The sequence below is a fragment of the Parasteatoda tepidariorum genome, chromosome 9 (genome assembly GCF_982258835.1).
Source record: "Parasteatoda tepidariorum strain Cologne lab strain chromosome 9, Ptep-v5.0, whole genome shotgun sequence".
NCBI classification, from domain to species: domain Eukaryota; kingdom Metazoa; phylum Arthropoda; class Arachnida; order Araneae; family Theridiidae; genus Parasteatoda; species Parasteatoda tepidariorum.
In genome coordinates this window covers 93,002,210-93,026,968 of record NC_141763.1, presented here as the reverse complement: position 1 = coordinate 93,026,968, position 24,759 = coordinate 93,002,210, and the positions used below count along the sequence as shown (strand labels likewise).

Here is a 24,759-nt window from a genome sequence, read left to right as displayed (position 1 = left end):
AGGAACGTTGCAATGCTACTTGCTGCATTAACGACGTCTCTAGAGTAACTGAATGACTGTTAGAAATCGCAGGTATTAGTCTCATACAACAACGCCCCCTATAGTTCGTTGCGATCGCGAATAACGTAACATCATGAGTCATCATTAATTTTTTTAAAAAAAAACATATAGATTTCATTTTCAAACATTTGTTCGGCCATTATCTCTCTTAAATTTTTATTATCATTAGTTTTTTTTATTTTTATAACAGCACCAACCCAACATAACAGTTCTAATTATGAAAAGTTTCTCTGTTCGAGCATAATATAGTTGCCCTAACATTTTATTCAAAAATTGGAAAAAATGATTACATATCTCATAGGATTGATATGCACGAGGTTGCATAATATTTTTTATATGAAAAAAAGCCATCTTTAGGCAAAGTATTTGACCTACCATGTTATTCAAGTATTTAATTTCAATGGCACCGTCTCTCGAGGCGGTATTGACTGATAGACTTACGAGAAATAAAATACGTTTATGTAATTATGGTCTTATAAAAGAAATATCACATGGTTGTCAGTTGACATTTTAGATCTGCGCATAAGTATGATGATATCTGTCAGCAAAGGGTTAAAATAATCATCTGTCGGTCATATCTTTAATGTATCATAACAAAATAAGTAAAACTAAATGGTTGCTATGTCATAAATCCATCTCTTGAATCTATAATGTGATTCCATTACTCGTGTCTTGCTGCTATTATATCTACTGTTTGATTTATTCTGTTGTAAAACCACATAAGGAGTGATAAGGATTGTTATTCTGTTTTGTCTGATAAAAGAATTGGCAAGTGTAAATGGCTTTCCTCAATTGAAACAATTCGTAGATATTCTTTCTCTGTTTCATACGCTAAAAAAACTATTCATCTTTTGCTGTTTTAAGTGTGAAATTGCCTACTTTTATGGCACTCTCTGTCATTTTATTGTCAAGTTTTATCGCCATTTTTATTAATCCTTTTACACAAATTTCCTTCCATAAGTGGCACCTTTTTTTTATTTTTCACCTTTTTATCTCTTTGAATAAAGGCCTTGACTTAAGACTTGTCAAATCAATCCATGTCTGGCAGGTAGCCAGAGGAAGGGTGGGGAAGGAAAAAAAATTCAGTGTTTTTTACACTGAATAAGAATGAATGGAGTTTAAATAAGTGATCTTTTCATGTCATTGATGTTGAGGATAGTTTCGTCATCAGAATAACTTTATTAAAGTTATTGTTAGTATTAACACGAAATAGCATTTAAAATGTCAATCATCTTGATGTAATTAGGAGCTTCTTTAACTACACATTAGAAGGTTTTTAATTCTAATTTATTTTTTCTGCTTTGTTTAATCGAAACATTTTCGAAAATTATATTTTTGTATTACAATTAATATTATTGTAATGCATTCGAGTCATATTGTTACACTGTATTCTAGTCATATCATTATACTGCAGAATTATGCTATTACTGAATTACAATTAATTATATTTATAGTATTGCTATCTAATCATATTCATTATATTACTATCAAGTTATATTAATAGTAATGCAATCTAGTCATATTTATGACATTGCAATCTAGCCATACTTATGACATTGCAATCTAGTCATACTTATGACATTGCAATCTAGCCTTATCATTGTACTACAATCTATATATCATTTTATTACTGTCAAGTTATGATTTTAGCATTAATGTAGTCATATAATATTGCTATCTAGTAACATTTATGACAATGCAATATAGTCACATTTATAATATTGCAATCTAGCCATATCATTATATTACAATCTAGAGTCATATTCATTATATTACTATCAAGTTATATCAACAGTATTGCAGTCTGGTCATATTTATAACATTGCAATCTAGTCATATTTATAACATTGCAATCTAGCCATACTTATGACATTGCAATCATATTATTTTACTACAATTTATCTATCATTATATTTATAATATTATAAATATACTGAGAGATAGATTGTTTTGATAGATAGATAGATGATTATATTTAAAATATTCAGTCAAAGTTTTGATAATAAATAGTCAAGCTAGTATCATAAGATAAAAAAAGTAAAAATAAAAATACAGAAATAGACGCATACTATACTTTTGGTTCTATGTTTAAACAAGATCCTTCCTCGGTTTCTAAATACCAAATGATGGTAGAGAAGTAAGGTAACAAACGCGTGCAAAAAGAATTAAGAGGGAATGAGGAACAAGTTCGAACAAGATAATTAAAAAAAAAAGAAGAAAAGAAATAAGGTGTTAGGAGATTTGGCGTGAGCCCCTGCCTGCGAAAGATTAAATTAGAATAGACTTTCCAATGCTGAAACACTGGAATGCTAGAAAGATCATTTACTAATTTATTAATTTTTCAAAATACGGAATGAATTCCAGAAATCAAGTTCGGTAGATGAACAGTAGTGTTGAATGATTTTAGTAGGCGAAAATTCAAACTTGTGTAGAGTAATAGAAGATCTGTTAATGTCTTGATTTTGGACATATATTTCATGTTCTTTAAACCGAAGTTTAACGGTACTTTTACTTTGTCCAATAAACGCAAGATTACATTGACACGAAATTCGATAGGTACCCCTGCTATTAATATTAGCATTGGGGCTTATAAGGCTAGTGAAATTCACTTTATTTACAAGCTAGAAAACGACTTTAAATCCACGTTTATTCAACATCGCAGTGATTTGGGAGCTGATTTTCGGATAATAAGGTAAACAATCAAATTGATAAAGTTCGAATTCGAGAGTTTGGTGGATTGCTAGATAAATTTTCTATAAATGGAATCAATAGTATTCGAAGGAAAACAGTGGTTAATATCTGTAATTTTAAGGTAAAGGAGTTCTCCAATAAGGAGATAACTGTACCCAGAGAGCATGTAACCTTACGGCCACCTTGCGTCGGAATTTTATTTTTATTGTCCCGAAAATGCTTGTACTAAAAACCTTTTCTCAATGAAGCAAAAATATTGCAGTTTCAAACCTTTCATCCTAAAAGGATTAAAAATTATTTTTTAAAGCTTTTTTTAAAAAGTTTTGTCCCTTTGGTCCATAATGACGTCACACTAGCGATAGGATCAAATTGAATTGTCCATTAAACTTTCATGACAAGGTGGATTTTAGCTGAGCATACAAGACGTTGCGAAAAGAAACCTTATAATTACCTAGATTTAAGATTATTTTCACATTAAGACTACCTTTAGTCAAGGATTTTTTCACGCTTGAAAACCCTAAATCAATCTCGATTTAAAGTTTTTATATCGAAGGTTGTTTTCCAATGTTTTGAATTAGGGTAATGTGCGTAGACTAGAGCAGATTGTCGCAGATCTCGTTTTAAGGTTAGAAGGTTTACACGTAAACCGCACAAAAAACCTTTTTAGGTTTACACTAAAAGGCTTTTGCTGAGTGAAAATAAACCTTATTTTGCTATCTGGGATTTGAACATATTTTATAAGCACAGTTAACAAGTACGCGTGAGGCAGCTATCTTTTTGTTAGGGAGATGAGATGAAAGGTTTGGATGAAACTATTAATGATTTCCGATAAACATTTGAGAGAAATTTACCACAATTAAGAGTAAGATAGGTAAACACTTATTATTTTTTTATTCAAACGTGAATTATATGCAAGAATCTGTTTGATTCATAATATTGAGAACACGACCAATGTTTGCATTGTCCACCGATCTGGAACAATCGTAAATAAGAGGCAAATAAATTTTAATTCAAGGAATTTTACTTCAAGGTAGTGCATATACAGGTCTCTTAAGAAGGGGCTGAGAGGATTGCCCGTAGCTAAGCCATCAATCATTCGATAAAATTTACCATTAAAAGTTGTTGTTGTTTCTAATGAGACTTGCCACACGGGTAATCCTGCTTGGTGAAACCGAGCAAATTTAAAGCAGAGTGTGCGTTTCTTGTTTTTCAGCGGCGTCATCTATGGCCAAGAATTCGACTTCTGCCACACCATACGTCGCACCCATTTATAGGGTGGACCCATTCATACATCCATTCATTCATCCACAGATCGTAATTTTGACCTGAATCAGGGAACGATCGATCTCCAAATCTAGTACCCCCAGAGGTATTGATTTAAGTAAATTAAAATGAGGTCACATTAAAAGTAAAAGTAGACTGTCGTAAGCAGACGCGAGTAAGACTTACCAGTTCGTCAATTTCAACTTGGCTAAAGTACTCTTGTAATCTCTTTTTAATGCGATTTAAAAGTTACCAATAACGATTTATAATACCACAATCTGATAATATTGCAATCTAATCGTATTTATGATATTGCAATATTATACATATGACTAGATGCCTGCATATTATAACCACGACTAGACTAAACCAGGGTGCAATCTAATATCATTATATTATAATCCAATCATATCATTATATTGCATTCGAGTTATGCTTATAATATAGCAATTTCGATACGTCATTATATTGTGCTCTAGTCATATCATTATATTGCTATCGAGTCATACTTATATTGCAATTTAGTTACATCATTAAATTGCTGTCTAGTCTCATAATTATTTTGTTTTAGATATTGAGCTTAATTTGATATTTATCAAACAAGCATGCGTCGAAAGTAAAAACCCAAATCAGATTTAAAACTAGTTCCAAAATAAGAGTTCTATTTTTAATCAGCGAAAAATCGAGGGCTTTCAGAGAATTAACTACACCTTTCTCCTCTAGGGTTTCTTGCATAGTAAAAAATAAACAAACAAAAGGCAATTTTCTAAGATAAACGTGCCCCACCTCTCGAAATAACAATACAAGCCAAACCAGTGCCAACGCCAAATAACAACAAGTGAAACACTCAAAAGAATTAGATTTATCGATCGATTATTATCTAACAGTTTTGAACTCTGAAGTTTATGCATAGATTAAAGAACAGTGGAATGTAATGAAATTATAACAAGGTGAAAATTTGTTGCTGCCCCAAATCTAATAATCCACGATTTTCTTTACTTGTCCAGTAATTATAGTAACAAAAAAAAAGGTGTTTCTTCGAAGAAAAATCAATGCAAGTTTTTGTCTTTCGTTTTAACAGAAAGCTTAGTTATGTGTTTATTAGGGGATTTTGAGGAAAATTTTGAAACATTTTCAGAAGAAAGTAACGATTTCTTTTGACATTTTCGTTACAAATATTTGTACAAAAAATAACGAAAAAACAAGTTAAAATACTAAACTTAAGGTGTAACGAAGTACAGGTAAAAGTATGCACATTTTACTTTTATTTTCCTTACAAGTAACGAAAGTTAACGTATTGTCATGTAAAGTATTGTCACTGGCCTGAAGATCAAGAAGTCTAATGCAATGAATATAATGAACACATCTTCAAAACCAACGGTATAATGTAATCGCCACTTTTATATCCCATGGAAACTAGTACCCACCTATCTGAATGTACAGTGCACAAAAAAAATAAACGGACCATCCTAAATAACTTTTGATCTAATGATCGGAACTTCATGCTCTAGGAATCAATCTTCATGGTTCAAGGTTCTTTATGTGGACCTCAAATACCTTTAATTAGTGCAAATGATATTTTAAGTTACGAAATAAGACATGAAAACGTACTTTCTCTGAATAAACGTACCTTCCTTTCGACAGATTCGGATTTCTGAATTTCTAAAAATACGACTTTTTCAAAATTCGATTTCTCAGACAACCGATTATGCTTAAATTTTGTATTTTGCCATTTGAAATTGCAATTTTTGAAATGATGTAGAAAATTTTATACCTAACAATTTAAAAATGTTTCGAATGTTATAAAGTAAAATAATAATAAAAAAAATAATAAATATTTATTGAAAATTATATTTTGCATGGAATTATTTTTGGATAAACGAGTATTATAATTGTGTGAAATTTTTTTTAATACGCTTAAAATTTTCTCGAGATATGGCGAAATACTTGAAAAGTAAAATTAACATTAGGCTATCAAAACTTCGGACCACTCTTCAAAACTTCGGACCACTGTTTGGACCATATTACCCAGACAATAATTAAGACAACCTCAATAATTAAGGGGACAGAAATCCGAATCCGTCCAAATAAGGGCTTTTTTTCAGAGAAAGTACGTTTTTGTGTCCAATTTCGTAACTTGAAATATGGTCTGGAGTAATTATTTAGCATATTTGAAGTCACCCCCTCAAACTTTTAAGATAGAGTCCTAAAACGTGAAGATTCAATCATTAAATCAAAAATTATTCAGTGTAGTCCGTTTTTTATTTTGCTCACTTTGCATAGTTCGGTTTCAAGCCTCCTTCAAGGGTGGTAACCTCGTCCAATGATATCTAAGTGCAATTTAATGTTTAATTAACCACTTATTATTAAAAGAAATTAAACAAGATTAAAATTAGACGAGATTATGATGTAAAATGAGATTAAATTTAGAAAAACAAATGAAAAGTTTTTACCTTCTAGAAATTTTCAAGATGGACATTACAGCACTAAATCATTAATTAACTCTAACACCACAGTAAATTTAATATGGATTTAGTCAAATATTTAAACAGAAAAATGTTAAAATATTGCCTCACTTGTCCACGTGACTTCTATAAAGACCAATAGCTTTCAGCAGCCTATCAGGGAGACTGGGGAAGGCTTGTTCATTATCGTCCTCTTCTACGATACATCCACTTTCGAACTCTGGCAGGCTCTTCAGAGTTGTTCTGTACTGAATGATGCGCTCTCCTATGTCCATCGTCAGGGCCCTACTTCTCTTCAACAACCCCCGCTTCTGTGGATAGAAAAAAAGAATAATAGAACGATTTGTTTTTGGAGTTTTTAGTTTATTGAAACGATGAATGGAAGTGTTGAGAGAAGATAATTGAAGTATGTTGTTAAACGTTTTAAGTGCTCTGTCTGGGCAAAAGCTCAGAAAAATTTAGAGTTTCAATAATTATGCGAGTTTTTAGTATATATTTGTAATTTGGAATTAGATTCAAAAAATTAAGCTGCATCTTAACCAACTTAAGGCTGTTTCCCGAAAACTGTATCATTTAACGAAATTAGGTTATTTTCATAGCTGCTGTGAGTGTGTAACAGTTACTCATGACTAATAGAACAATTTTAACCTATCTGTAGCTATGATTTTTCTGAAAATGGCGCAAAACATCTATACAGGGAAAAAATAGTTTGTAAAAAGGAAAAGCTTTTGTGATTTAATTTTTTATTATACATAAAAACTGAATCCAATACTGCATTACCTAACTTAAAAAAATTGTAAAAATCGAGAATAGGCAACACCTCCTAGAAGTATGAAGGCCTCAGCACGGATCAATTTAGTAGTCCGATGTGACGAAGTTAACTGCGCAGTTGATGAAAAATAAGAAAGATGTCATTACGTTCCGGGTACTAAGCTGCGCAGTGGTTGAAAATACGACATATGTCATTACGTTTGGACTACTAAAGGATATTTATGGTAACCCGTGCAGAGGCCTACTCTTTTCTAGGAGGTGTTGGAATAGGGCAGTGATTTTGATAACTTTCATAAAAGTGAAAAAATGTCGCCAAATTGGCGATTTCCAAAGAAGTTCAATAACTTTTAAAATATTTAAGCTCTTTGTCCGTTCTTAAGCCCAGATAATGGTATAATTAGTTTAAAATCATAGCTTTGTTTCAAGTGTAAGGCGATTAAAATGTGGCTTTTTCATTCGTGAAAGAGCTTCGAAAAACCATGTTAAAGGGTAAGATACCACTAGGATTTTGCATTTTTTTAAGAATCTTAAATATATTTAAATGATATCAGATACCTGATGGTTTAAAACCAGAAAAAGTTTCAAGAACTCGAATTTTATACTTAAGAAAACCACTCATTGAATGCCTGTCATGTGCAATGTCAAAACCGTTTTTCTGGAAGCTAATTTTTCTCAGTCAGGAGGAGGTCATATTTGTAAGAAATCTTCACTGATTTACTTTGAATTTAGAATTACATTATTTACATAAACACACAGGTGGAAAAAAATTACCCTCCAGAATAACTTTTGATCTAATAATTGGATTTTCACGTACAGACTCAACCTTTATGGCTTGAGGGCCTAACTTTAAATATGCTAGCTGGTAAGTGCAGACGATATTTTAAGTTACGATTTCCGACACAAAAATGTTCTCTCTCTTCCTATACCATTTACGACGAATTCGAAACCTTGACCCTCAAACATGGGGAGCAGCAATCTGGGAAATGCGATGTCAATGGTTCGATCAGGAGGGAGGGCGAAAGTTTGAACCCCTTAATGTTAATTTTAATTTCAGTGTATTTCTCTATATCTCGAGAACTTTTTTAAGTGAAACGAAAATTTTTTACACACAATTAAAAAATTAATTTATCCCAACAAAATTTCCTGCTAAATATAATTTGTAATAATTATTTAGGATTATTTTATTTCATAACAGCCTAAGAAATTTTAAATTGTAAGGTGCACAAAAAATTTTACATCATTTTAAAGATTGTAATTTAAATGGAATAACAAAATTTCAATGACATCGATCTAACAGTTCATGTGAAAACCAGTTTTAAATATAAGACTTCTTAAAAATTTGATAACTCAGAAACTATTCGATCGATTCCATTCAATTAAATAGTATAATTAAGGATAGTCCCTTAAACCACTTAGGTTGAGTCTTAGTATGTGAAAATCCGATCATTTGGAACTAAGCGTTATTTAGAATGTTTCTTTATTTTTTTGCTCACTGTACATAATTTTTTTGTTAAATTTTATTGTCTATTTTTCTACATGTAAAAAAAATTTGCATTAATTTTTCAGGTAAGATATTTTTAATTAGTAGAAATTTTTAAACGTGCAATTTTCACAAACATCAGCACATTTAATAAATTTCTAAGTACCTAATCAATTCATAACGATCCGCAAATTATAATTTTAACGATGTTTTCTTTCATCAGATTTTATAGAATGTATTGAGCAAATCAAAATATTTTTTGACACTATTATAAAACGAGTTTACTTCGTAAAAAATTAATTATTAGTCATTTAAATTTTTTTAAATGAGAAATATAATACTTAATAAAGTCTTAAAATTATCTGAACTTTTTAAACATTTTCAATATAAGGAGATAATTAAAATTTTAACTAAGCGTCTGCAAAAATATTCCATATTGATTTAGTTCCGAACAATTTTTTTTTAATTATTGTATTTTCAAATTGGTATGTTGTTGATTGATTCGTACCTTACAAAAAATTATATGTATTTAGCGAAAAAATGCAATATGTATTTAGCTAAAAAAATAATCTGTTATTAAACTACATATTTACATGCTTTTTTTTAATACAGGGTGTTCCGTATTCTCTGCGCTATACATTTTCAGAAAACTTAAACAAAAATGGCATTATTATAATATATACGCTTCAAATATACAAGCAAAGAAGAAATAAAAACGCTGTCAAAATCTAAGGAATCACTATTGACGAAGATGTAATTAAAAACCTCAAAACCTGTTTGATTACCAGCTAAATCAAACATAAGTTGAAAGTTGATTATTAGAGATTCGCACCAAATTTCGTCAGAAAATCAAACAGGTTTTGATGTTACTTTTACAGTCGGCTTCTCTGATGTGTCATATTTTAAAGACATTTTTTGCTTTTTCCTCACATCATAATTTGTCAGCTTTAATGTTTGACATCATTTTTGAAAAGGATTCTAAATATGTGTGTGTTAAAGACTGCGATTTGGAGAAGAAATTTATTTATTTTTTAAATTATACATATTTACATTTGCCTACAATGTAAACATGTATAGTTTGAAAAATAAATATAATTTGCATCGGAACAAACTGCGTGCACAAAACATAATGCGTGCAATTTGTTTTACATAATTGTGCATTTCATATTCGTGAATCTCGGCACATAAAAATGTGTTTCGAAATTCTTATAAAAAGTAACAGCTAAAACTTAACGCTTAAATGAAGAAAATACAAATACTACATATTTTATTCAAAATTTAATATTCGAAAATATGAAATAAAGAACAAAAAACCATAAAATTTCATTCCTCACTCCGGAATTCCTTAAAATATTTATCATCCTTTACTACCTTAAATCTTAGTTATGCATCAGCATGTGTTGTTGCTTTTTTCCCCCCGATTTAATGGAATAATAAAATAAGGAATAGAGATTTTATTCCGTGGAAGAAAAGCTTTTAGGGATTTACTTTTGAAAAAGAAGGAATTTATTTTCGTAAACGCGAATCAGGGATTTAGTTTTTTAACATAAATTTTCACTGCCTGAAGATATGAAAGAGTCGACATAAAATTATTAACGATTATTAAAAAGAAAGGATTTTATAAATTTCTAAGCAAATGTAATGTCTGCAACTTTAATCTGACATAAAAAAAATTTTAGATTATAATTTTTGATACTAAAACTTAAGAGAATCTCAAAAATACAGGAATAAAAAATACAGGAGGAATTTAATATAAACGGCAAAACAAGGTATATTCTTTTTTCCCTTTTCTTTCTTTTTTCTCTTATCTTTAGAACAGCAAAACAAAAATACATGTTTCTGTTTACATGACATATTATAATTATATTAAAATAAATTCAAATTATTTTTATTGAATTTTAACAATTTGTCCCAAAATGGAAAATAATCAATTTCGAACAATTAAAAATTTGATTTATCAAAGTTTGAGGCGTTCTCATTAGAGGTGGTAATGAAAAATTGTTCTATTTCAGGCATTGATGACGAAGAGGGATTATCGGCTTATCCCGTATTACGTGGGGGTCTTGAGATTACGGTAATCTACTTATAAGGGTAATCTACTTTTCTTTTACGAAAATGTTTCAAAATTGACGATAAAATAAAAATAACAATTATTCAATAAATTATTGTTTATATTAATTGATTATTAAACTAAATTTCACTTTAACAGGATAATTTCCTTATTAATAATAATTGATGGTTAATGAATAGTTGCTTATTAAATAATTATGTATGAAAAAAATTATTTTTCTTGAAATAAGGAAAATTATTTTTGTAAAAAAAATAGAAAGTAATTCTTATTTCAGAACTGAATCAAAAATTATTACTTCAAAACAAAAATTTTAAATAATCACCCTTTCCGTATTTTAAAATTTTACATGAGAATGCAGGAGTAAAAAATAATCATATCCATGCAAAAATTAAAATTATTTTCATGGAATTTCTTTTTTCTTTTTGAATGATTAAGTATGTAAACTTATATCCCTTTTAACGATCCGGACCCTCAAATAGTTTTTTCTTTCACACTTTCTCAATAAGTAATTATAATTTAATTTATTTTACCAGTAACTATATTTTCACTTTATTTTTTCTTTCAGAATTAAATTGGGTGAAAAAATAGAGCACGGTGTAGAACTAAAATCTCGGATTTAATCCGCGAGAATAAAAACAGCATTAAATTAACATTATATTTATGGGAAAAATAAAAAATAAATAGCTGCTTTTTAAATAATTAAGTGTATTAACTTATATTTTAATGATCTGGAACCTCAAGCAAAATTTTCTTTCAAAATTTCTCAAGAAATAATTGTAGTTTGAATTTTATTCATTTTTATCAGTAACTATCGCTTTTATCAATAACTATATTTTCACTTTAAATTTTGTTTCAGAATTAAATTAGGTGAAAAAAATAGAATACTATGTAGTAGAACTGAAATCTTGAAATGAATACTTGAGAACAAAAACATTTTTATATTAAAATTATATTTATGAAAAAATGAAAAATAAATAGCTGCTTTTGAATAATTAAGTATGTTAACTTATAGCTCTCTAAATGATCCGGACCGTCAAATAACTTTTTCTTTCACACTTTCTCAAGAAATAATTATAATTTTAATTCTGTTTATTTTGTTCAGTAGCTTATATTTTCACTTTAATTTTTTTCTCAGAATTAAATTGGGTGGAAAAAAATAGAGCACGATGTAGAAGTACTAAAATCTCGCTATTAATACGCGAGAAGGAAAACAACTTTATATTAAAATTATATTTATGGGAAAATAAAAAATAAATAGTTGCTTTCTAAATAATTAAGTAAGTTAACTTGAACCCCTTTTAAAGATCCGGACCCTCAAATAACTTTTTCTTTCAAACTTTCTCAAGGAATAGTTATTAATTTTAATTCTATTTGTTTCGGTCAGTACCTATATTTTCACTTCTTTCAGAATTAAATTAGGTGTAAAAATAGAGCACGATGTAGAAGAACTGAAATCTCGGAATTAATACGCGAGAACAAAAACACCTGTCGAATCGAGACAACATTGATTTATAAGACGACTATCGGTTGATATGATAATCGGCTCCTACGCTTTTCTGAAATTTAGCTGTTCCTCACTTTTGTTATCTGTTTAATTTTGCTGGAAGATTATCACATTCCTTGGAATAGAGATAGGATAAAAAGAGACATTAAAAACAACTTTTTATGATTTGTATGCAAATAATAAAAATATTGCACTGGATTTACTGAAAATAGTTTTTTATTTACTGTTTTATTATTACTATCTTTTAACAATTACTCGTAGATTTATTAAAAATTTTCTCTACAGAGTGAATTAGATTTCTTTTAGTTAATTTTATTGTTTTGAAAGGGCAACTTCAACAAATTCATGCAAAAATTACGAATATTTATTTTTATAAATAATAAATATTGTAATCAACCAATTCGCCATTAAACTATACTTCTGAGACAAATGTTAAAAAAGAATTGAAGGTATTGGAGCAATACTGCAATAAAACACACTTTTTCAATATGAAGCATTTTTATAGCAAACTTTCTTAGGTTTATTTTCGGATAGGTACGTTCAAGTATCCAGAATATCCAAATCTAAAATCGATCACACACAGAACCTAATAGTTAAAATGGAAAAGTTGGTGTTTTCCCCAAAAATGATCTCCTTAAGATATCTAAACACGTGACTCTCTGCTTATTCTTATGTGTCCCAAACTGTTTAATTACAAATTTCTTTCAACTTTGTAGTAAAGATGGAAAAAAATGAATCACTGAAATGATTCAAATCAATCGAATCCGTTTACTTAAATTTCAATGTTTCGAAGAGGTTTGAAGTAGGGGAGAGTGGGGTCAATTGTAACAGGGTACGATTGTAACAGAGCAAAAATTTCGAGTGTCGGGTTTTAGATTTGGTTCTTAGGTGGCGCACAAGGTGTATTTAATAAATCTACATGTACACCCCTGCTGGCAACCATTTCTAGGTACTTTTGAAAGAGTTACATCACAAAAGATATTTTCACGCTACGCAAGTAATTGTTTTGTTATTAGAATATTATATTGCAACAAAGTAATTTTGTTTAAATAAATAAAAATTATTAACCGAATATGTAAGTGGACACCTTAATTAACATTTCAGAAAAAAAAGATTACTTTAGTTAATTAACTAGCATTGTTTTTAACAAATGAAGCTGAAATGGCGTCTTGGGGACAATTGTAACAATAAGTAAAGGGACGATTGTAACAGCTGAAAATAAATAATCTTATGTTTACAAACCATTACTTAACTCTTTAAGAACCACCAATAGTTTCCTATATCATTTATATTATGTTGCATGTGCATTATTTTATTTGTCACCTTTCACAGCATAAATTAAAATTTTTAACCCCTTAAAGTTAAAAGTTTAACCCTTTAGGTCTCTGCTCATTATTATTTTTACTCCTAAAATATCATTACTATTTTGATCAATAAAAAAATATGTCACAACTATGATAATATGTATAATTAACTATGTTTTAGTTGAATTTATGAACTGTTACAATTAACCCCGTAAGTGGGGACAATTGTAACAAGTGCACGACTGTCGAAAATTGTTAATTACTAATACAATAACATTTAAAATAAGGTATTTATTTTTTTTTCTAATAGAGAATAGTCTACTTGACTCGTCTGTCAATTAATACTGATAATATATTGGATTTTTTGTTAGTTAAAAATAGTTAAGTAAAAAATGTTACAATTGACCCCACTCTCCCCTACTTATTCGAATTAGTATTTAGAATTTTTTCCAGTCGTCGAATTTGTAAAAAATGACATTAACAAATTACTAATTACTTAATTTCAGTCGTCGAATCAGTAAAAAAAAATGACATTAGCAAATTACTAATTACTTAATTCCAGTCATTGAATCTGTAAAAAAATGACATTAACAAATTACTAATTACGTAATTCCAGTCATCGAATCTGGAAGAAAATGACGCTTACAAATTATTAATTACTTAATCCCAGTCGTCGATTCTGTAAAAAAAATGACATTAACAAATTCATCAATTCGTAAACATTTATATTATTCTATTGACTTAAAAAAATAATAATCAATATTTTTATAACTCAAATTTAACTTCCTGTTTGGTTTCTGATAAAAATTCTACAATTTTGAAAAATTCTTTAATTTGACGCTGTGTTGTGCGAATTCAAAATAAAAGTACTTTTTATTTTAAATTGAAGAATCCTGGAAATATTGGAACTGAAACCTGTTGCAATAGAAGAAAAATAAGGATTCTATTGAGTATCAAGTGATTCGGACTTAATTTAACTGAATCAGGTTTAAGATGATGATTCAAAACAACGATTCATCACTCAACTCGTCAATACGAACCGGGTGAAAAACCACGATACTTCGATATTTTAATACTTTATGAATTATACCCGAAAATATGCAATTTCAGGGTAAGTGGATTCAAGCACTGAATATATTAAATCGTTCGAGCCATGAATTAATTGCCTAGTTATGGATAAAAACAGGCGATAAAAATGTTAACGTATTTAAATTTGCTAATAATGTTTGGTCTAATATAAGATTATGATGGATCATTCGCCTTACAATGAGGTGAGCCGGGTTCAAATCCCAGCGAAGGCTGGTCGATACTAATTCCGCACCCGGCTCGCACCGACCACAGTGCTGACGTAAAATATCATCAGTGGTAGACGTTTTATGGGTTAGAATCCCCTTGTCGCCAGGCTAATCGTGGGAGCTTCTAGTGGTTTTTCACTTCATGTAACGCAAATGCGGCTTAGTTCCCTCAAACTTCCTACACAAAGGCAAACTTCGCCCAATACTTAATCCAGGAGTTCCCCTGTCTTCTGGATCATCTTCAAAATTACAAGGCTACGGAGTTGCATCTTAGAAGTCGTAAACTCAATATTGGATCTGCCGTTGAACGAAACTTGTTTTGAAATCTTATTTAAGTTTAAAATAGAAATTAAAGAAAATATATGAATCATTAAATTCGCATATATATAATCATTCTGGTTGTTGTGAAGTTTATTTATCTGAATGAAATACAATTATGTAATGTACAGAGCGCAAGAGCAGGGAAAAAAAACGGACCACCCTAAATAACTTTTGCAATTCGAAATTCGATTTTTCGAACTTCGAATTCTCGAACTGTACTTAAAATTCGATTTCTCAGGAACTATTCGACCGATTTCGCTTACTAAAATGACGTAAGATATTGTATACCTTAGAAATCAAAATTTTGTCGTCTATTATTAAATATAATATACGTCGACTATTATTAATTAAAAAAAATAACAAAAAACAATAAGCATTTACTAAAAGTTGTTTTTTGCATGTAATTATCTTTGAATAAACGAATCTTAAAATTTGCAGAAAATTTTTTAATGCACTTAAAAAGCTCTCGAGATATGGCTAAATGCGCGAAAAGTAAAATTAACATTAAGTGGTCCAAACTTTGGACAGCTCTCCTGACTAAACTATTGGGGCCATGTTTCCCAGATTGCGGCTACCCTTTATATTTCGTTGGTCAAAAACCCAAATAGGTCGGAAAAAAAAGGTATGTTTATTCAGAGAAAGTACTTTTTTGTGTTTGATTTTTAACTTAAGATATTGTCTAAATGTATAGGATTTTGTAATTTAAGATATTGTCTGCACTAATTAATCAGCATATTTGAAGTCATCCTCTGGAACCATTAAGATTGAGTCCTAAAACAAGAAGATCCGATGATTAAATCAAAAGTTATTCAGGGTAGTCCTTTTTATGCGCACCGTACAATTAAACTTAACATTATACTGAATATGCAACATCGTTAAAAGATTAATTTCCTAGTATAAATTTATTAAGAATAACATCTATTTGTGTGCAAAATACCTTGTATTGCAAATTAATTATGACATTCATACATTTTTGTAGAAAATGTGAATAAAGATTAATATACTTATAAACAAATATCCTTCAATTTACAATTAAGAGTTATATTTTACAATTTATTATATATTTTACAGTTCATTATATATTTGTAATTTATTATTTATTTTACAAAGAGAATGAATTATTTGTTTGTATATAATGATAAATAGCCTTACATTTTACCATCCAATTGTGCATTGTAACATTTATAAATTTTTCATAGTAATTCGAATTACTATCCAACTATGCGTAAATTAATATTTTTCTTTAAAAATGCGGATAAAGAATATGATTATACTCTTAAAGAAACAGCCTTAAATTTTTTATCCAGTGAATTGTTAGTCAAAAATTTATATATTTCATAGAGAATATGAATAAAAAGTTAACCTAGATTAATAGATTAATAACTTTTTATTTTACCTTCCAATTTGGAATTTTAAAATGCACCATTTTAAAATTTTTTTTTTATTCAAACATTTGAGACAAAAATTATTTGCGAATTCAACCAGCAATCATTTTTTCCTTTTCAATCTCTAATGCAATTTCCCAATTTCAAGGGTAAAGAATGAAAATCTAATTTAGTAGATAAAAATGTCGTTTTAGAATGTCAAAACAAAAAAACGAATTCGTTTTTTAGATATTCTAACAGATTATGAAAATTACAAAATTCCATTTTTGGATAATAAGATGAGCAAATTTGAAAATAATGGAGGCAAATTGCTTCCAGACAAAAGGGAAAATAATTTAATTTCAGTCCATTTTTCATCCTAAACGGTTTGATAGCTGCTCAAAATGACAAAAGAATTACAAAACTTTTCTTTCGCCTATTAACGACACAACAATTATCGCTAAAGAAAGAAATTTAGTCAAGGTTCAATCAATAATATATTATTGATATATTGCATATAATATGGGCAATATATTATTGCCTTTATTACAGGCAATAATATATCGCCCAAATAGAATATTGGTTTAAGAAGACAATCCTTTTTGATATTTTTAACACCGAATTTTAAGATACATACCTACTTATACAGTGAAATAAATTTTGAAGTATATTGAATCGTATTATCGTACAATTTTGCAGAAACCTTCATAAATTACCAAATTGAACCTTATTTTAATTTCAATTTTTTAAAACCTTTGACCTTGCATAATTGAACCGTATTATAGTTAAAACTTGCTGAAACCTTAATATCATGCCAAGTTGAACAGTATTAGTGTTTATATATACTGTTATAGTGTTATTTGATTTTTATTCATCTTCAACTTTGCTACAAGTTTAATGGGGCCAAGGTGGAACGTATTGTTGTTCAACTCTGCTGAAATATCAATATAGAGTCAAGTTAAATCGTATTATTGTTTAAATTCAATGAAACCTTCATATGATGTCAATTTGAAATCTATTATTTTTCAAATTTGCTGAAACCTTCAGGGGGGGGGGGTCTAGTTGTACCGTTAGTGGGATCAAGTTGAACCGTATTATTGTTCAATTCTCCCCAATACAAAAGCAAGATATTTTAATATAAGTCTAAGAACATTTCATTTACCATTAAAAATTGATATAAATATTGTGTAAAAATGAAATGTATGAAAGATTCTTGGGGAAAAAAATAAAGGATTTCAGATATAATTTAAATCCGTATTTTTTCTCAGTTCCTAAATTTTTGGTTAAAGAAATATTGTTACTATTTTTTTAAACCGTTATTTTTGTTAATTTATTTTTCTTATATCATTTATATTTTCATACATTCGTAATAGTATCTTCAAAAAATATTATCCGAAAACTCCTTAAACCGTAATTTTTTTTAAATTTTTGTTTACATCATATATGTTTTTACATTCGTAATAGTCTCAGAATAAAATACTGTTCCAATTTTTTTTAACTGTTACTTTTTTAAATTTTTTTATACATCATATATATTTTCATTCATTCGTAATTGTCTCTGAAAAAAAATATTGTTAGAAATAGAATTTTTTTTAAAAATTTTTCTGCATGGCACATATTTTCCTACATTTGTAATAGTCTCCCAAAAAATATAGCTAGAAATTTTTTAAACTGTTATTTTTGAAATTTTTATGTATCATATAAATTTTTATACATTCGTAACAGTCTCTGAAAAAATATCATAACAATTTTTTTTAAACTGTTATTTTTTTTAAATTTTTTATACATCGCATGTATTTTCCTACATTCGTAAGAGTCACTGAAATAAAGCGTTGTTAAAATTTCTCCTGCAACGTTATATTTTTTTTCATACAATATGTATATATATTCATACATTCATAATAGTCTCTGAAAAATAATACATTCCGTGTCGCAAAATATGTAAATCCAACTCTACCACTTGTATAAAGGAACTATCAAACAATGATTTATTTTCACTATCACCTTGGAGACACAAGTTTTAGCATTCGTCCTTTGCAAATGTTACAAAATCATGATGAGGGGACGAACTAATTGTCATGTTATAATAAAAAATTCCATTCAAAAGAGTCATTTAATGAGAAAGGAAGAAATAAAGAAATTTCGTGATGGGAAATAATGAGTCACGCGGGGTCTAGGGGAATAGAATAAGACAGGAAAAAGAACAAAAATAAAGATTGCATAATTCGCATATTAACTCTTTGACATCCAACTAAAGCGTCCTTGATTGCCTTCCTGCCAATTAAAGCCAACATGCGACACACGAAAATAAGACTCGACTTGGAAAAAAAAATAATAAAAAATGTACATTTTTTCAATCACGCATATTAAACTACAATTAATAACAAGTTCTGTTATATTTTTCCGATTTTCATATGTCTAAACTCATGAAACCACAAACAAAAACGAACTATTAATAATTTCAATCGTTGAACAGCAGACCCAATTTTTGGGTTTAAAATTATTAATGTTTAATTCCGTATCCTTGTAATCTTGAACCCAATCCAGAAGACAAGGGAACTCCTGGATCAAGTAATGGGAGAAATTTGCCTTCGAGGAGGAAATTCTGGTGGAACTTATCAGCATTTGCATTACATGGAGAGGAAAACCACGTAAACCTTCCACGGTTAGCCTGGCGGCAAGGGGACTTTAACCCATGACTCGTCTACCACTGAGCCTATTTTACGTCAACACTGTGGTCGGTGCGAGCCGTGTGCGGAATTCGTTTCGACCAGTCATCGTTGGAATCCGAACACGCTTCATCTCATTCGAGCGCTCTATCCTCTGAGCCACTATGACTCGAACTAATAATAACTAAACATTTTTGTCGGATATAAATATATCTATATTATATTTTTTTTTAAATATAAACATCATTAAAAGAAAAAATAGTTTAATACTGCTGCCAATTATAAACCAGTACACGGGAAACAGCCAGTTTCTTATGTTAAGAATTTTGGTTCTGAATTTTAAAAAAAATTCGCTAACCACTAAAATTACGAATTTATAATTGTTAAACATGTTTTTTGAACAATTATTTCCATCAAAAAATTTTTTAAAAATAGTATTGAAATATATTTATTACTGTATAATATTTTAAATATTATTATACTTTTTTGCATATGACTGCGGTCATTTCATTTACGCAAATTGAACCCAAAGAAGTACCAGAGGTAACAAAGAAATATCATTTTTGATTCAGAATTTTGAAAAATTTCACCACCATCTCATAACCATAAGAAATTCGAATTTATAGCAGTTATTTTGCTAGTTGTAAATATCGCCATTAATTTTTTTTAAATTTAATTCTGAAAAGGAATTCTTTTTATGTGGCAGTGACTATCTCAATTACGCAAATGGAAAAATTCCAAATTAGTACCAATGATCACGAAAATTTCATTGTTCGTACCGAAAGAATTTTGATTCTGAATTTTTAAAAAAAATTCAAACTCGCCTTATACAAACACCATCATATTTAAAAATATGGAATTATGTTATGTAAAAGGTTAAAAGTACGAAAATTATGGGCTGTAAAAGAGTATAGAGAGTACAATGAAATAAAGAAAAATTTACATTATTAATTAACTGTTAAACTTGGTAATTAACTGTTAAACTTGTAGGGAAAAACTCCCATGTTTGATCGATTTATAGCCCACTGAAATGCAACTGAGGAGTTAAAATTTGACGTCCTGAAAAAGTCATTTTTATTTCTGAACTTAACTCGAATTTTGCTTCAAAATTCCGATTTATTCGGAAATTATTACAAATTTAAGCGCATTTTCGGGATTCTTTTTTCTGCTTTAAATATTGACTGCTTATCCATTGTTAAAGAAAATGTATTTTTACCGTGCAAAAATTATACTTCCCTAATTCAATAATCTCACGCTCGAGTGCATGTCAATTAAAAGTAACTAGAAGAGAGGGATTAAATGTTACTAGACAAGAGTCGTGGTGGCTCAGGGGACGAAGTATTCACCTTCCAATGAGGTGAACCAGGTTCGAATCCCAGCAATGGCTAGTCGATTCGAATTCCGTACTTGACTGGCAACGACCACAGTGTTGACGTAAATTATCCTCAGTTAGTAGACGGATCATTGGTAAGAATCCCCTTTCTTAAAATTTGATTTCTCAGAAACTATTCGACCGATTTTTTATTTGGCTGTGTGAAATCACAAATTTTGAAATAATGCAAAAAGTTCTTACAATTAAAATTTTTTTCAATCGTAACTAAATTAAATTAAAAAAAATAATAAATATTTCAAATATTTTTTTGCATTTTTGTTTGTAGACAAACGAATTTTATAAAAATGCGTAAAAATTTTTCGATTTGCTTAAAAAGTTAGAGATATAGCAAAATACGCAAAAAATAAAATTAATATTAAGGAGTTCCAACATTGGACCCTGCTCCTGACCAAACTATTAGGGCCATATTTCCCAGATTGCGGTTACCCTTTATATTTAAGGTGTCAGAAATACGAATCTGTCGAAAAAATGTATATTTATTCAGAGAAAGTATGATTTCGTAAAGTTAAATATCGTCTGTAGTAATTATATAGCACGGTTAATTTCACCCCCTCATACTTTTAACATTGAGTCCTAGAACGTGAAGTTCTAATTATTAGATCAAACGTTATCCAGAATGGTTTATTTTTTATTTTGCGCATTGTATTTATATTACATAAAGCTGCAATAACTGCAAATTTTGAAAACGAAATGTTCAGTGTTTTTGCGGAAAATAGTGCTTAAGAAAAGAAAAAAAAAGAAAAAAGAAAGAAAGATGACTGAGCAGCAATTACAGAGGTTGGTGGGAAGAGACTCTTAGCGTTTCAAAAAATGGTAAAACCCACATTTTAGGCAAGAAAATATTTTTTTTAAATGTAAATGTGTTTACAAATCAACAATTGAATATATTGACATTCGAAAAGAGTTATGATTTAAAAAAAAACAAACTATTTTTCAACTTTTGTCACAACTAATTTGTTGACTGACTCAACTGTGTCGACAATATTTTAGAAAAGAAAAAATTATACATTAATAGCAAAACCAAGATTACGCATTCTGTTTGTGAGAACAGCAAATAGCACATCCATACTTCACAAAAAAATTACGACAGAAATTTGTGGAACCCTAAAGGAAAACATTTAATTTGCTTAAATTCACACTAGTGGCAAAAACTATTATCAGTGGTAATTAAATCGAGGTTTTGAGTCCCGTTGGAAAAAGATGGGATATTTATATGATTTGTCCTTACCTGTAAGGAAGAGATGCTGCTTAACTTCCCAATTGCCACAGAAGAGGAGTTTGTCGTATTGCGCGCCATTATTGTTTGACTCAAAATTACATAAACGTTGTAGCAACTATTAACTGCATTAAATAAAAGGCTGCTTAACTTCCTAATTGCCACGGAAGATGAGTTTGTCTTCATAGTTTGATTATGAATTACATAAATGTTGTAGAAAATATGAACAACAAAAGGTGAAATAAGAAGAATATTATAAAGTCTTTTTATTTTAGGAAGAAACAATTATGATGGTTGACCTAAAAATGTAAAATTTTAATTAGTATCAAGTGGCCGGTAGACTCTAATAACTTAGTAGTTACTTTTTCCTCAAACCTAATGAGACGGTGATCAGTATCGATTGGTCTTTTTCATTTGATAGCCACTTTTTGTCACCTTTTTTTTTTTTTGCTTGCTTGAATTAAATTTAAAAAAAAAAAAAACTCAGATAATTTGCAATTATTACTCCAATTTACAACTATAATAAGTTAGTTCAATAATAGAAATGTTATAAATATATGACAAATTTTAGTTACACATATTTACTTTAGGAAACTTTATTAAAAAATATTTGGGTAGGCAAAATACATTTAAAGTATACAATACAACTTTGAAATATTTGAATCGTCAGAGAACTCTGCTGCCTAATCTTTTTACAACAAATTGATGTATTCAGAAGAATCGAAATTTTGAACGGAGACATTTTAATGAAAATTCTATCTTATAGAGTATTTCTACCTTGATATACTTTTTTTTTATAACCGTCGTTGAACAGCCGACCCAATTTCATGGGTTTACGACTACTTACGTTCAACTCCGTAGCCTTGTAATTTTGAACCAATCCAGAAGACAAGGAAACTCCTGGATCAGTACCCCCAGAGGTATTGATTTGTTGTGGGAACATGGAGGACTTTGAGACTCGACAGATTTAACGTGCATCAGTCACCATTTACTACACGGGGAGTCTTCGGCCGGCGAGGATCGAACCCACGACCTCTTGGATATGGGCCCAGCGCCCTACCGACCAGGCTATCCCGGCCCCTACTTTGATATACTTGTATCATTAAACAATCTTCCAGAAAAAATTGGAAAAAGCGATTGGTTGCTTATTTAATTTAAGTGGCTACTTTTTTGTTGACTCGCCATGTGACGAGTAGCGAGCAGTTATTTTCATGTCAAGTAAGCGGAGCGAATAGGGTACGGAACCTTCTAGTATTTATAAAAATAAAAAAAGCGAAAAATGAACAAAGCGATAACAACAAAATTAATTCTTAAAGAATCCTTAGTTTTAAAAATAAGTTGATAATTGTAATTTTTTTTCCAATGACCATCTGGGGAATGACCTTTCGTCACATAGGCATCTGAAGGGCAGATTTGTTGACCACTCTTTAGGTGGTCCAACGTTGCTCCCACAGTAAGGACAAGTAGTACAGAGAAGGAAAAAGCATACATGTCTTGTCCGGGATTCGAACCCAGAACCATTATGATGCGAGGCCAGTTTCCTGATCCCAACGATGGCCGGTTGGCTGATAAGCGTAAATAAAACAATAAATATTTTCAGGTAAAGTTCATATCATGAAAATTACTGGTTTTTTAATTGAAAAATTTCAACTCAGATTATCAAAAATCAGTTTAGTGACAAGCAACAAAAATGATTACGAAGGGGTTGGAAAAGAAAGCAAGAAGAGGGCTATTCCTAATTGCTTTGTTATAAAAATTAAACAAATACAGATGGGGACTTTTCTTTAAATGTTTGTGACAAAAATTAGTTTTCAAATTTAACCAGCAACCATTTTTTCCCCTTTTATCTTAAATGCCATTTCCTAATTTCAAGGGTAAAATAGGAAAGTGTGATTTAGTAGATAAAAACGCAGTTTTTGAAAGAAAAAATAAAACAATGAATTCGTTTTTCAGATACTCGAACCGATTACCACAATTATACAGTTCTATTTTTGGATAATAGGATTAGTAGATTTGAAAATAATGGAGACAAATTGCTTCAAGACAAAAGAGAACGTAATTTAATTTCTATCCATTTTTCAGCCTAAACGATTGGATAGAGGTTCAAGATGACAAAAGAATCACAAGACTTTTCATTCGCCGATTTATTTAAGAACGCAAGTCACTGAGTAATGAAATTTAGTCAAGGTTCAAGTCGGCAAGATATTATTTTCCAGATAGAATACAAGCGTTTAGATAGATACGTTGTAAAACACGCGTTTTCAAAGAAAGAAATTTAGTTCAATCTGTAATATGTAGGCGAGATATTATTTCCCAGATAGAATACTGGTTTTGTAAAAAACACGTTCTTTCAAAGAAAGAAATTTAGTTCAATCATTAATATGTAGGCAAGATATTATTTCCCAGATAGAATACTGCTTTTGTATAACACCCGTTTTGCAAACAATACAACATGTCACTAAACAAATTTAGTTCAATCAATAATATGTAAACTAGATATTATTCCCCAGATAAAAAATTGTTTTTTTTAAACAACACAACATGTCACTAAAGAAAGAAATCTAGTTCAATCAGTAATATGTAGACAAGATATTATTTCCCAGATAAAATCTTGGTTTTGTAAACAACACAACATGTCATTAAAGAAAGAAATTTAGTTCAATCTGGAATATGTAAGCAAGATATTATTTCCCAGATAGAATACTAGTTTTGTAAAACACGCGTTTTGTAAACAACACATGTCCCTAAAGAAAGAAATTTAGTTCAATCAGTAATATGTAGGCAAGATATTATTTCCCAGACAGAATACAAGTTTTGTCAAACACGCGTTTTGTAAACAGCACATGTCACGAAAGAACGAAATTTAGTTCAATCAGTAATATGTACGCAAGA

The 24,759-nt window shown here is 29.5% G+C and overlaps 1 protein-coding gene across 13 annotated transcripts in view; it reads right to left on the bottom strand.

Annotated features, from left to right (window-relative positions):
* LOC107454143 (uncharacterized) overlaps window positions 1-24,759 on the bottom strand; it is a 145,618-nt gene that overhangs the window by 102,430 nt on the left and 18,429 nt on the right. For 12 of the 13 annotated variants that reach the window (XR_015429419.1, XR_011637879.2, XR_015429418.1 and 9 more), the window contains one exon: window positions 6,591-6,790. Coding sequence is in view for 10 of the 13 variants with exons in the window: in XM_043049824.3 (XP_042905758.1) it covers window positions 6,591-6,790 (200 nt within the window). In the remaining 3 variants the exon portion in view is untranslated. Of the gene's footprint in view, window positions 1-6,467; window positions 6,544-6,590; window positions 6,791-24,759 lie in introns of those variants that run through there. The other variant, XM_043049826.3, reaches the window with a different exon arrangement.